This window comes from Ochotona princeps, chromosome 17 (assembly GCF_030435755.1).
Source record: "Ochotona princeps isolate mOchPri1 chromosome 17, mOchPri1.hap1, whole genome shotgun sequence".
NCBI classification, from domain to species: Eukaryota; Metazoa; Chordata; class Mammalia; order Lagomorpha; family Ochotonidae; genus Ochotona; species Ochotona princeps.
The window spans coordinates 9,144,654-9,156,706 of NC_080848.1; the positions used below are offsets into that span (position 1 = coordinate 9,144,654).

Genomic DNA, 12,053 nt, shown 5'->3' on the forward strand with positions numbered 1-12,053 from the left:
CCTGAGAAGCCACCAACCTGCTAGGAAACCACAAGAAGTCTTCAGGAAGTTCGTGGAAAGTGTGCATTAGGAAAAAAATGATGCAGCTTCTCAAATTTTTTTTTTTTTGCATGCATGTAAACTTATCTTTAAATTCCACTTTCCACAGACTTTTGGAAATCCTCTCTTACCTCCTAAGGAAATGGTGTCTTTTTTCCTTCACAATCTCCAAACTCGAAAGGCTCTGCTTGCTAACTAGAAAGCTAACGTCTAGTCAAACCCCTCATTTCTGTGTTTCCAAAACACATGTGGGAGCACCAGGAGGGCTCGGCGTGCAGTGATGCTTCTGGGAGGTGGCTGGGAGGAGGCAGGTGGCCAGACCCTTCACACTTGGCTTCTTTTACATATTTGCATTGCTTCATCTTGACCCAGCCTCCAGGGGAGAGGAAGAGTTAAGACAGGGAGATGGACTGAGTGGCCTAAACAGAGAGAACTTTCTGCAATGGGAGAAGGCAATTAGGAGGCTGATTCATTTGTTTATCTAGATGATTATGCTCTACTTAGCTGGGTAGTTTATAAGTGTTCTGTGGTTCAGGAAATTTCCCCTCCCGGGCTCATCAAGTCCACATCCTTCCATGTGCCTGGTAGTTCTACGAAAGAGGGAAAAACCATCCCAAGCCCTGGGTATGGGTTTTGGTGGACCTTTATAATCATACATTTGGTAAGATAATTACAATAAACAGTGCATACCAAGCCCTACACACAGAAGAGCTGGAAAAAAAAATCCACTATGGTTGCTCCCATCTCTGGGAAGAGTCATATTAAACCCAAATATTCCCAAGTCAGGCCATCCAAAAAGTGTTTCTGAGTTCCCAGTCTAACCTGTGATTGTAGAAACATAATAAGGGGCCCGGCGGCGTGGCCTAGCGGCTAAAGTCCTCGCCTTGAACGCCCCGGGATCCTATATGGGCGCAGGTTCTAATCCCGGCAGCTCCACTTCCCATCCAGCTCCCTGCTTGTGGCCTGGGAAAGCAGTTGAGGATGGCCCAATGCATTGGGACCCTGCACCCGCGTGGGAGACCTGGAAGAGGTTCCAGGTTCCCGGCATCGGATCGGCCCGTTGCGGCTCACTTGGGGAGTGAATCATTGGATGGAAGGTCTTCCTCTCTGTCTCTCCTCCTCTGTGTATATCTGGCTGTAATAAAATGAATAAATCTTTAAAAAAAAAAAAAGAAACACAGTAAGAACGAACAGAGCTTTGGAACAGGAAGGAATTTAACAGAACGCATGTAGGTTTGGGCTTCTTTAATCAGCATTTCATACTGCTCTATAATAAAAGATGTGAGCCATAGAAAAAGTTAAAAACTGCTTCATGGATCACATCATTTCAGGAAGCTGCAGATTAAAGGGAGTTAAGCAGGTCTCTTTCCCAGGGGGTAAGGCAGAGTAAAGAAGGCCTTGGATGCTTTGATGGTGCTGGGTCTACCCTTGACTCTGGGTGGGCTCTGACCGACAGAATACCAGGGTGGCAACTGTGCCAGCTCTCAGGGCCTGAGCCTTATGGAGTTCATGCTTTCCATGTCTGCTGTATTGCCAGGGTTGCTCTTGGGGACCCATGTTCCACCTAACAGGCAGCATCAGTTAGTTGCACATCAGGGAGTAGATCCTTGTGTGCTGGGCATTTGTCTGCCATGACTGGCATTGTAGCCAACACCTGACTGAACCTGCAAGTCACCCAAGTCTGAACAGCTTGCTAAGCCCAGTCAACCCTTGGCACCAAGAGACACAATCATAAGTTATTGCTTTATAATTACTGTTTAAGCCATTAACTTTTAGAGTAGTAAAGGTACTATTAACAGGCAACTGACAATCAGTATTGTTCATTAAATGAATGCTTGAGTGAGTGATGTAACTGAGAACATAGAGAAGAGCATGCCACATTTCCTAAATAGGCCACCTGAATACTTGTATGCATGGAGTTCAAAAAATGTGTGCACCAAAATAAGCTTATTTTTAAATTACATTTCCCATGAGCTTTGTGAAGTCCCCTCGTCTTTTGAAGCAACGCAGGAGCAGGGCTTGATAGGGCAAGTTAGAGAAATGCTCAAAGACGGGACTGAAGTGGCACAGTTTGGGAAAAGTAGGTTTAGCTTCAGCTCTTCACATCACATATTAGAAAAAGGAGATGGAGACAGGGGAAAGAGAATTGCCTAAGCCAACAAAACTAATTGGTAGACTCACCTACAAGCTCATTTCCTGTCTTGGCTAAACTAAAGGGAGAGGTCCAAGATGATTCCCCATTCAGGTAACCATAGTTTTAGCTAATTGAATCTATAGGTTTCTCAGCAGGTGCCCCTCTCTGTGATGAAGTCCTTTGTCCAACCAGCCATTCTCCATGAGACCTCTCTAAAGTGGTTAGACTCTTACGGAAGATGTAAGAATATTTATTAGCCTAAAGCCTAAGCATCCCCCAAATAGCAGATGCCACAGCAACATTTTGGGTCTTTGGTTTAAAAACAGTCGCGCTACGGAAATCTTGTTGAGGACCTAAATTTCAAATGAACTAGATATTATGAGGGATCTAGAGTTTAATGTTCCCTCAGTCTATGCATCAACTTCCATTTCTCTTCCTCCAGATATGGAGTAAAGTATAATGTGAAGTTTAATTCCATTTTTAAAACAATGTTGATACCAACCAGGTCAAAATCTGGGGTATTCCAATTTTTACTTTTCAAACACCAGTATGGCCCATGTCCCAGCTTCCTAATCAAGTCTCGAAAGCTAAGAACCACTTCAATAGTTGAAAAAAAGCTTCATCTAATTATCTCTTTTCCCTACTTTGAATTGACCAACCATGTATCTTTTTCTGGTTTTATCAAAGAGGCTGCCAGGACAAAAGCACATCCAATTTTAAGTAAGCTTTAGTTAGCAGACTTAAAATTGATCATGCATTTTAGTTTCAGTAACTTGCAATTTCTATACCCTTTGATAATTCACTTTAAAGAGCAAACTGTCTTTAATGACAAGGCTTAAAAGAGACGACCTTTCTGAACAAAATATGAAAGCTCAGAAGAAACAGTTCTTTTAAGGAAACTATGAATTAAAATGACCTTGTGTTCTGAAACTTTTCTCCCAACATTTTTGATGTTTTACCTTTCCTTTTTACTCTTAGAAAGAAAGCTAGAACACCACTGCCTTTTATGAGCGGTGATGTGCTTCAATAAGAGAGAGCTGTTAATTGTTAATTCAGGCTCACAGTTTCTTCCTCCTGCACTTTCTCAGCAGATTTCTTTCACGAGGTTGCTCACCACAGTAAGCACATGCCCGTTCCTGAAGAAATCACTGTTCATACGGGACATTAGAGGGTAAGGTTGGACTCTGAACCATCTCCTGCGAGCCACAGCCAGATCTTTTGTATCATCTATGACACAGATCCATCTGTTCTTTCTTCCCTTTGTCTCCATCTTTCTTTTGCTTCCATTTTGCCCCTTGATGGTTGCCTTCGGTGGAGTTCACGGTTAATTGAAGAGGTTGCAAATACAGAGCCCAGACCCCCGGAAGCGCTCAATGCTGGTGATGCAGAAACAACGGACTGAAATCAGTGAGGGCAAGGGAGGATGACCCAGCAGTAACCCTCCTCCTCTTCCTTGACTCTGTCAAACTCACTTCAGGAGCACTGCGATCCCACAGCTGTCCTGTCTGGCGACTTCCGGATGCTTTCCCAGCCACTACCTGTTGACAGTTGCATGCTGACATAGGAGGACTGCTCAGGTTCAGCAGCTCATAATAACTGAAGGTGTAACTAAACGAGCTACTTGTGGTGAACAATTGATCTTTCACAAGATAAAAGGAAATATGGAATCTTAGATGATTTTATAATAAGGCACAGTGTTTATAATTTATTTCCTGAGCCCTTGCTTTCTCTCTCGGTAGCCATTTATACACTCAGGGCTCAGTTCAGTTAGGAATTTGTAACACACCAAAAGCAATTCTCCTTTCTCTTCCTTTATCCAGAGAATGTGCACAAAAACCCAACTGTCAGCCACACGTTCCCACCACATCCAATGGAACTGAACGAAAGTTTCATCGCACTTACTCCCAGTCATACATGGCACGCTTCAGATGGGGAACAGGATCTGGGCTGCTCAAAGGTTCACCAGTGGTTGTAATTTCATAACCCTTGAAGTAAGCGGAAGAAGGATAGCAGGCAACTTTCCAAAACACCTACTGCTGTTTACTCATGGAGAACAAATACTTGAGTGGGCGTTCCAATTCCAGCATACAATACCATTTGCGACATGTGCGCACTCTCAGCTACTAATAACCTTACTAATGAAATCTGCCGAGCTTTAACCTGTTTTTCATGATCTATACAAAAGTACTTCACATTAATCATGGAGCTGTAATCTTTTCCTTCCAAGTACTAAAGCATCTCTAAGTACCAACTGTCCTCATTTGTTGGTTAGTTTTAATAGCATCTGCTACAGTTCTGTTTTTTACAGAATACTCTGGGAAGTAGTGCTGCAATGCACTGCATATGCAGGAAAAGTCTTATCTTTCAAAGGAGACTTGCTCCTGGAGGGGGTGTCATGGTGAGCTGAGGGTTTCCAGAGGCACAGTGGCCCCATGACACCATTTGGGACATGAAAGCCATGCCTCCTCCCAGCGGTGGCTGCCCCCGCTTAGTTGAGCTGATCCTCACCCTGGCACTGGGAAATGGCTGTCCAACCTGCTACTTCCTTATCTCCAGGTCTCAGTTACGATACAGAAAAATGCAATTAATCCTCGTGCAGCAAACAACAGCCATGGGCGTGGGAAAGAGAAAAAGATCTTGAGAAAGTATAAACCAACTTTCCTCTTACAGTAAACCAGCTGATTAGAGGCCTGCCCACGGACCAGAGTTTTAGAGGCCTATGGCACATACCACAATATCATCCAAAGAAGCCAAAGCATCCACTCCCTGCAGCCCGAAATTCCGCAGGCACAACAGGGCTGACCCACCAATAAAGACCTGCCCATGGGTATTCGGTGGGGAAGAGGAACCCAGACCCAGATATTCCTCCACAGCAGCAACGCCATCCACCCCAGCGACAAGGTGGCCACTTGACAGTGGGGTCAGTTAAAGCATGTCTGTGACCTTATACCACGACACTCCAGTTTTAGGCTTCCTTAAAACTCGTTGACAGATACTTTTGTTAAAACACCACCATAACAAGAGAACTCGAGAAGGTAACCTACTCCACCAAATAGCACCTACTACACCAAATAGCTCCACCAGGGCTGCTGCGGAAGCATCCTGATCAGATTGGAAGCCAAGAGAACAGTACATGCCCGGGCAGGCAGTGAGCCACTGACGGCATTCCAAGCACCAATTACATGCACTGAATTTGACATTACTATTTTCCCCGAGAATACATCGGACATTTCCAGGATTTGCTAGGGAAAAGAACCGAGTATATATCACCACAACTTTAGTAAATGAGATGTGATAAAAAGTAGAAATAAAACTAAAAAATACAAAATAATATTTTAATGATATATGAACATGAACATAAGAACAATGTAAGTAAACAAGGTTAAAATTTTGGATCTGATACTACAAATGTGATTCTGACCATATGCAACTGGTAAGACTCTATGCCAAAGTATCACTAAGGTATAACACGAGAAAGCACTTCAACTTCTCAGCATACACTTGAACGTACACAAGTATGGAAATCAAATAAAGGAATGTTTAAAAATTAATTTAGGTAGACACAAATAAAACCAACCCATTAATGTGTGAATGATGTATGTTTTTATGACCTTAATTACATTCCGTATTAAAAAATGCCACTGATCTCACAGTTTACAATATCCAAATCTTCAAACCTGCTGGCAGGAGTCCACAGTGCCGCCCGCATAACTCCATCCGGCACATTCTCTTGTGTAGTTACCTGGAAAGCAGGGACCCCAGTTAGGGTGTTACCCTAGGTTTCACATAGTTGTCTGCTCTCAAATGCATTCCCATTATGAAAAAGCTAGAGAAGGGTTAAAAAGATATTTGCTGTCAAAATTTCATTAGCTATGCCTATAATGGATTAAATCTTATCTATACCAAGCAAACAGAATCGTTTGAGAAGTGAATGATTCACAAACTCTTTCCTTTTCATGTTATGCCAAAGAAGTGACTCAGTCCTTCAGTGAACTACAAGGAAGTGTGATTGAACTGGAGCAGGTGAGCACAATCCATGTCAGTGATGTCACAGGGAACCTTTGACTAAAATGGTCCTGTGCATCCCCCGAGCAAAGCACCCCGGGGGCACTGCCACATCACTGAGCAGTTGATCTCTTCTGGCCACAGAACCAAACGCCCCGGGAGGAGGGCACTTTGAAGATGTGAGCTATCATAGCAAGACCCCAAGTCATCTTGGTGTCTTCAAGACAGACAGGGCATCCTTAGTCAGGCGTCAGGGCCTCTGGCCCATGTTCCGCTGGGATTACCCTGGTGAGGCCTAAGCTTGCCAGCGCCTTCATGCGCTTGCATCTTGTCTTGATGGTTCTGGCCAAGCCTTGGTGCACCGGTTCATGTCCTGGCGGCTCCACTTCCCATCCAGCTCCCTGCTTGTGGCCTGGGAAAGCAGTGGAGGACAGCCCAAAGCCTTGGGACCCTGCACCCGCGTGGGAGACCCAGAAGAAGCTCCTGGCTTAGGCTTGCTCTGGTTGTTGTGGGCACTTGGGAAGTGAATCAGTAGATGGAAGATCTTCTTCTCTGTCTCTGTCCTCCCCTCTGTATATCTGACTTTCCAGGAAAAATAAATCTTAAAGAAAGATTTGGATGTCAACCCCGGAGACTCCTAGGTGCAAACATTAGGAATGCAAGGGAGAGCACTGTGCTGCCGTACCTTCTGCCTTGGTATGTTGTCAGCTCTTCTTGGAGGATGGATGCTCTCTTCTGCAGAAAGTTAACCTGGAAAAGACACCTTACGTGAGGACAGGTGCAGGTGGCTTACAAGTCAGGGTGGCACAGATACCGCGGTTGGATTTTGTTTAAATCCACATGATTTCCTAAAGAGCTCTCAGAGGCTCTGTTGAATAGCAGTGCCATGTTCTTCATAGCTGGTCACATCCCATCCCTCCTGAAAATCCAGCAGGGACTACAGAACCTGGTTCCAGCTCCCTATTTCAGAGTCATTTTGCAGTGGCCATGCTAATTCAGGGGCATCATCTCGCCTCACTCCCTTCCCATCATGCCTGCCTTACACATGGATCCTTCAAAAAAAATCTTTTTTGGAAGAATAGAATTTTAAAAATAAATTTAATGTGGCACAAAAATTGAAATTCATGCTGTTTCTTAGACAGTATTTGCTGTGAATAGTCCCTTTATATGCATGGATTTCAAGGTGGTGTTGTTTGCACATAAACTTTTAGTTCTACTCTTCCATGTATGTTTTGAAGTACTCTCCTGTGTCATGACTTTCACCAGCATTTTCATCCTGGTTCAAAGTCACCAGTCTAAATTCTTCCAGTTCCCCCCAAATCTCACACTTTCTACTCTAAGCCACTGCAGTGAGTCCCTCTTTTGTATTCCTGTGCTCTGTGGCTGGCCCTTCTCACACCACTGTGGGCTCATTTGGGTGGTTCTCTCTCCTGTACATCTGAAGGGCTCTTTTTGGGACAGGAATGACATTTTTGTAAACCTCAGCAGCCCTGGTTTGTTTTACAGGCCTGGTCACACAGCAAGCATTCCCTGGCTGTTTACTGAATGAATGACTGAGCGGAAAGAAGCTGACTGCTCCCTGGAAACCTGGGTCCATCCTGGGGATTCCCTGAGGTTGCAGACACAATATGTTTTAGTGGAAGGAGCCTGTGATTTGCCTAGAAAAAGGCCAGCTTGGTTCAATCCCTGGCTTGGCCTCTTTGGCTCCAGGAAAGCTATTTCAGCTCTTGATGCCTCATCTGTGAAATGGGGTTAATGATAATTACTTCTCAAGGCTAGGAGGATGGCGTGAAATGAATAACAGAGCTCATAGCTCATACCTATGTCCTGATTTTACCTGTATTCCTGGGGGAGCGAGGCTAGAGGGCACATAGAGGAAACTGGGATGCTTAGCTTATTTCCTTAAATTGGAACCTAGATGAATGCATTTGATTGTTGCGCAGCGTTAGTTCTTACACTACTAAAGAGAACTGTATCAGGCATACGTTCGAAAGTACTTTGCACGGTCAAATAAAAATGGGTTGGCGTTAACTTCTAGGAATGGCTGAATGTGACTGAGAGTCTGGCAATTGATCTGTCTGGAATTGTTTACTCTCGCCTTCTTGGTCCGTACCGAAACCATGATGACTGTTGGTTCTGAAACACAGTTATACAAGAGAGAAGAGCTGGCAGCCCAGAAAATGTGCTGAACAGACAGCAAAGCACCGTCTTTCTAAATGGTTACCCTATCAAAGCGGTTCCCTGGGTTTCACCGATTGCTAATATCATCCAGGTCTTACTTTTGTCCAATGGCTCAAAAGACCCTTGGGAAAATTGATAACTTTGACAGATGCAGGCTTGCACTGATTCCACACTTCCCTCCCCCCACCCTGCTCTGCAACTGGAATCCCAACAATTTTCACAAAACACAAGCACCTGTGCCTTCGAACTCAATTTGCGCCCTCTCTGGCCTGGGACTGCTCCACACAGCTGCCAGCTCTGGGGCCCTCATACAGCTGGTAGCACTCTCTTTTGGGATCAACATCCAGTTGGAGGAGGCTGCAGTAGCTTTTATTACAGCGAAATGAGATGAATGATAACAGAAGTGCTGCAGGTGGGTATAGGCTTTCTCCTCTGCTTTCCACCCTGCTCCACCCACCCCCCATCCCAAATAAAAACAAAAACTCCTAGGAGGGTGTCAGCTCCCACAGAGCTGGGCCCCAAAGTTAATGGGCAAACTGCACCTCCTGCAGAACTTTCCCTTGCAAACAAACATTACTTAACCCTTTATCCTCTATGACTTATTTTTATGTCCTAGCTCTTCTTAGTTCTGCCTTTCAAATAAATAAACAGCTCTTTTTAAAAAAGCTGCTTTGGCACTGTGGACCCAGGGCCAGAGTGAAGGGTGAAGTTGGACTGTAAAGTGGACTGTAAGCGAATAAAAGTCACCATCCCTAAACCTGTCAACTTTAAGGGTGTTTTCAAAACATCTCATTGAGTTTCTGAATTTGTAAGAAACAGATAAAACAAGATAAGAACCAAAACCAATCTTGAAGAGTACATTCTACTACGGTATCACACTGACTTAGGATATCAATCCAGAACGAAATTTATTTGAACTTTTCTTTTTACAAGATGCACTTCTCTTAAATCCCTGGAAAATGTCCTGATTCTAGCAATTACCTGTGATTTTAGGGAGGAAATGGTATCTTCAAGTTCTTGTCTTAGGGATGCTGGCATCAACCCTTTGAATTTTGTTTCATATTCTTGTCGGATGTAAGTTATCTAAAATGAAAAATAAAAGATCGTTTTTTCACCACCGAATTGACTGTTCTGAATTTAAGGAACCTGTTCATCACACAGATCAGTTTGTACATCTGGTCAGAAACAAGACAGGAAAGAGGAGATAGAGAAATGAGCTGCAGAAACGAGAGGTCATGCAGCCTGACCTTGGGACTGTGGCACCACAGCCCCTGTAACTACACTTCATGTCTTTAATGTCCTTGTTCATGCAACTGGCAGCAACTTGTCATCCAGGGTCCTGTCCATTCACCAGCCCTGCCACCTTCCCCTGCTCGGGTTGGGGACACCAGAGGCTTCAAATCGTGACAGGAGAGCCACTCAGAGCAGGCTTCTGGTTTGGTTAAAACATTCCGCCTGCCCCTCAAACTAGCTCTTCATGTTGACAGATGGAGAGCCTTGGTCACAGACAACTTCCCTGGTCCCTGGGCTGGACTCTGCTTCTAGGTCACAATCAGTGATCAACGGGCTGATGGCCCCTGGGCTGCTCAAGGAAAGGCTGGTGGCTCGTGCCTGTCACTTCTCAAAGCTAAAGAGGTCAGGGAGGGTGGTGGAAGAGAAGCCTTTGGAAGAAAATGACTGAATAGGGCGAGGACGTGCATCCACGTGATGTCAATCAGTGCACACGCCGGCGTCTTTCTCTGGCTATATATTTACGTTTCTCTGTCTCCTGCAATAATTACTTTGGGACTAGGCATTTGATGCAATGGTTAAGATGCTTCTTGGGATGCCTGAATCCGTATCAGAGTACCTGGACGTAAGGGTCAATTCCATTCCTGATTCCAGTATTGTACTAATGTGTACCCTGGAGGACAGCAGGTGATAGCTCAAGTATTTGGGTGTCTACCACCCATACAGGAGACCTGAATTCCAGGCATCTAACTTTGACCTAGCTTAAATCCTGGCTGGTGCAGGGATTTGGGGAGTGACCCAGAAGACAACAGCTCTGTCCCTCTCTCTACCTCTCAAATTAATCAACCAAAAATAATTACTTCATGCTGCACATGCTATATGTGATTTAACTGAATATGAAATAGGAACAGGAGTGTACCACATAATTTATCACCACAACATCCACGCCCAACTCTGAAATTTTGAGCTTGTGGTCATGTAAAAAGGATTTCTATGCTTTTGCCTATTTCTTGCATTCTTGTCTATTAAGTATGTCAGTTCAGAGGCTGGTGCTGTGGCTCGACAGGCCAATCCTCTACCTTCAAGCGTCAGGATCCCATGTGATGCCTCACTTCTGTCCAGCTCCCTGCTGTGGCCTGGGAAAGCAACAGAGAATGGCCCAAAGCCTTGGGATCCTGCACCCATGTGGGAGAGCTGGAAGGGGCTAATGGTTCCTGGCTTTGGAATGGTTAACTCCTGTAGCTGCAGCCATTTGGGGAGCGAATCATTGGACAGAAGATTTTGTTCTCTTTATCTCTGTAAATCTGCCTTTCCAATAAATCTGAAAAAAAAAATTGTTCTCTCTCTATATGAAAGACAACTTGGCTGAGTACAAAAATGCTTCAATTCTATTTTCTTCCTCTCAGAATTTGAGAAATTATATTTTCTGGCATTACATATTACTATAAGGAAGTCTTTGGTAAGGCTGAATATGACTTTATTTCTCTGCTGGGAATGCCTGTATGATTTTATTTTCTCTCATATTGATAACTTTGATGGGAAATGTTTGGTATTAATTATTCCATATGAAATTTCATGAGACACTGTGCACACCACATTTCTACCTTTAAATACAACTATTGGAAAAAATATTCCCCTGTTAGTTTATGAATACACACACACACACTAAGTTAGAAAGATGGATTTGATGTGTGCTGGTTCTTGACAATACCCCACAATTACAATTTTCCCTATTAGGACTTTTGTTTTCTTATTTTATATGTACTTCCTATTTTCATTTAATATGATTTTCTCAGGCATGTCACAATTCCTCGGAATTTTTCAGTTACACTCTTTATTTTCTCTAATATGGTTTTAACCTTCTGATTTTTGTCTACCACTCTTCCCCTTAGCTTTGAGAATTTTTCATCTCTCTGTTGAATTATAATTTTCAAAAAAGATTTATTTATTTCTATTGGAAAGTCAGATTTTACATAGAAGAGGAGAAACAGAGAGAAAGAGCTTCCATTGCTGGTTCACTCTCCACGAGGCTGAAATGGCCAGAGCTGAGCTGATCCGAAGCCAGGAGTCAGGAGCCTCTTCCAGGTCTCCCACACAAATGAAGGGTCCCAAGGCTTTGGGGCCATCCTTGACTGCTTTCCCAGACCACAAGCAGGATGGGAAGTAGAGCAGCCAGGACACGAACCAGTGTCCATATGAGAGATCCTGGTGCATTCAAGGCAAGGACTTTGAGCTACTAGGCTACCATGCCAGGCCCTGAATTATTATTTTAGAACACATATTTTCTCCTCCTCCTCCTCCATCCTTCCTACCACTTTCCTTGAAAGAAAAACATATTGATATATTTTGTAAATGCTTTGACACTATGAAAAACTGTTACAAAGAACTGTTATTTGAATTTCTCCATTTCTTAGATAATTTTCCATTTGATATATGCTCTTTGTTTTCTGATTACATTCTTTCT

The 12,053-nt window shown here is 43.8% G+C and overlaps 1 protein-coding gene across 3 annotated transcripts in view; it reads right to left on the reverse strand.

Annotated features, from left to right (window-relative positions):
* Positions 1 to 5,753: 5,753 nt before the first annotated feature.
* Positions 5,754 to 12,053, reverse strand: part of CEP112 (centrosomal protein 112) — a 378,610-nt gene continuing 372,310 nt past the window's right edge. For all 3 annotated transcript variants that reach the window (XM_058675350.1, XM_058675351.1, XM_036496219.2), the window contains 3 exons: positions 9,341 to 9,442; positions 6,864 to 6,928; positions 5,754 to 5,915 (listed from right to left, as the gene is read on the reverse strand). In XM_058675350.1, the coding sequence (XP_058531333.1) occupies positions 5,912 to 5,915; positions 6,864 to 6,928; positions 9,341 to 9,442 (171 nt within the window). In that variant the 3' untranslated portion in view covers positions 5,754 to 5,911. The remainder of the gene's footprint in view (positions 5,916 to 6,863; positions 6,929 to 9,340; positions 9,443 to 12,053) is intronic.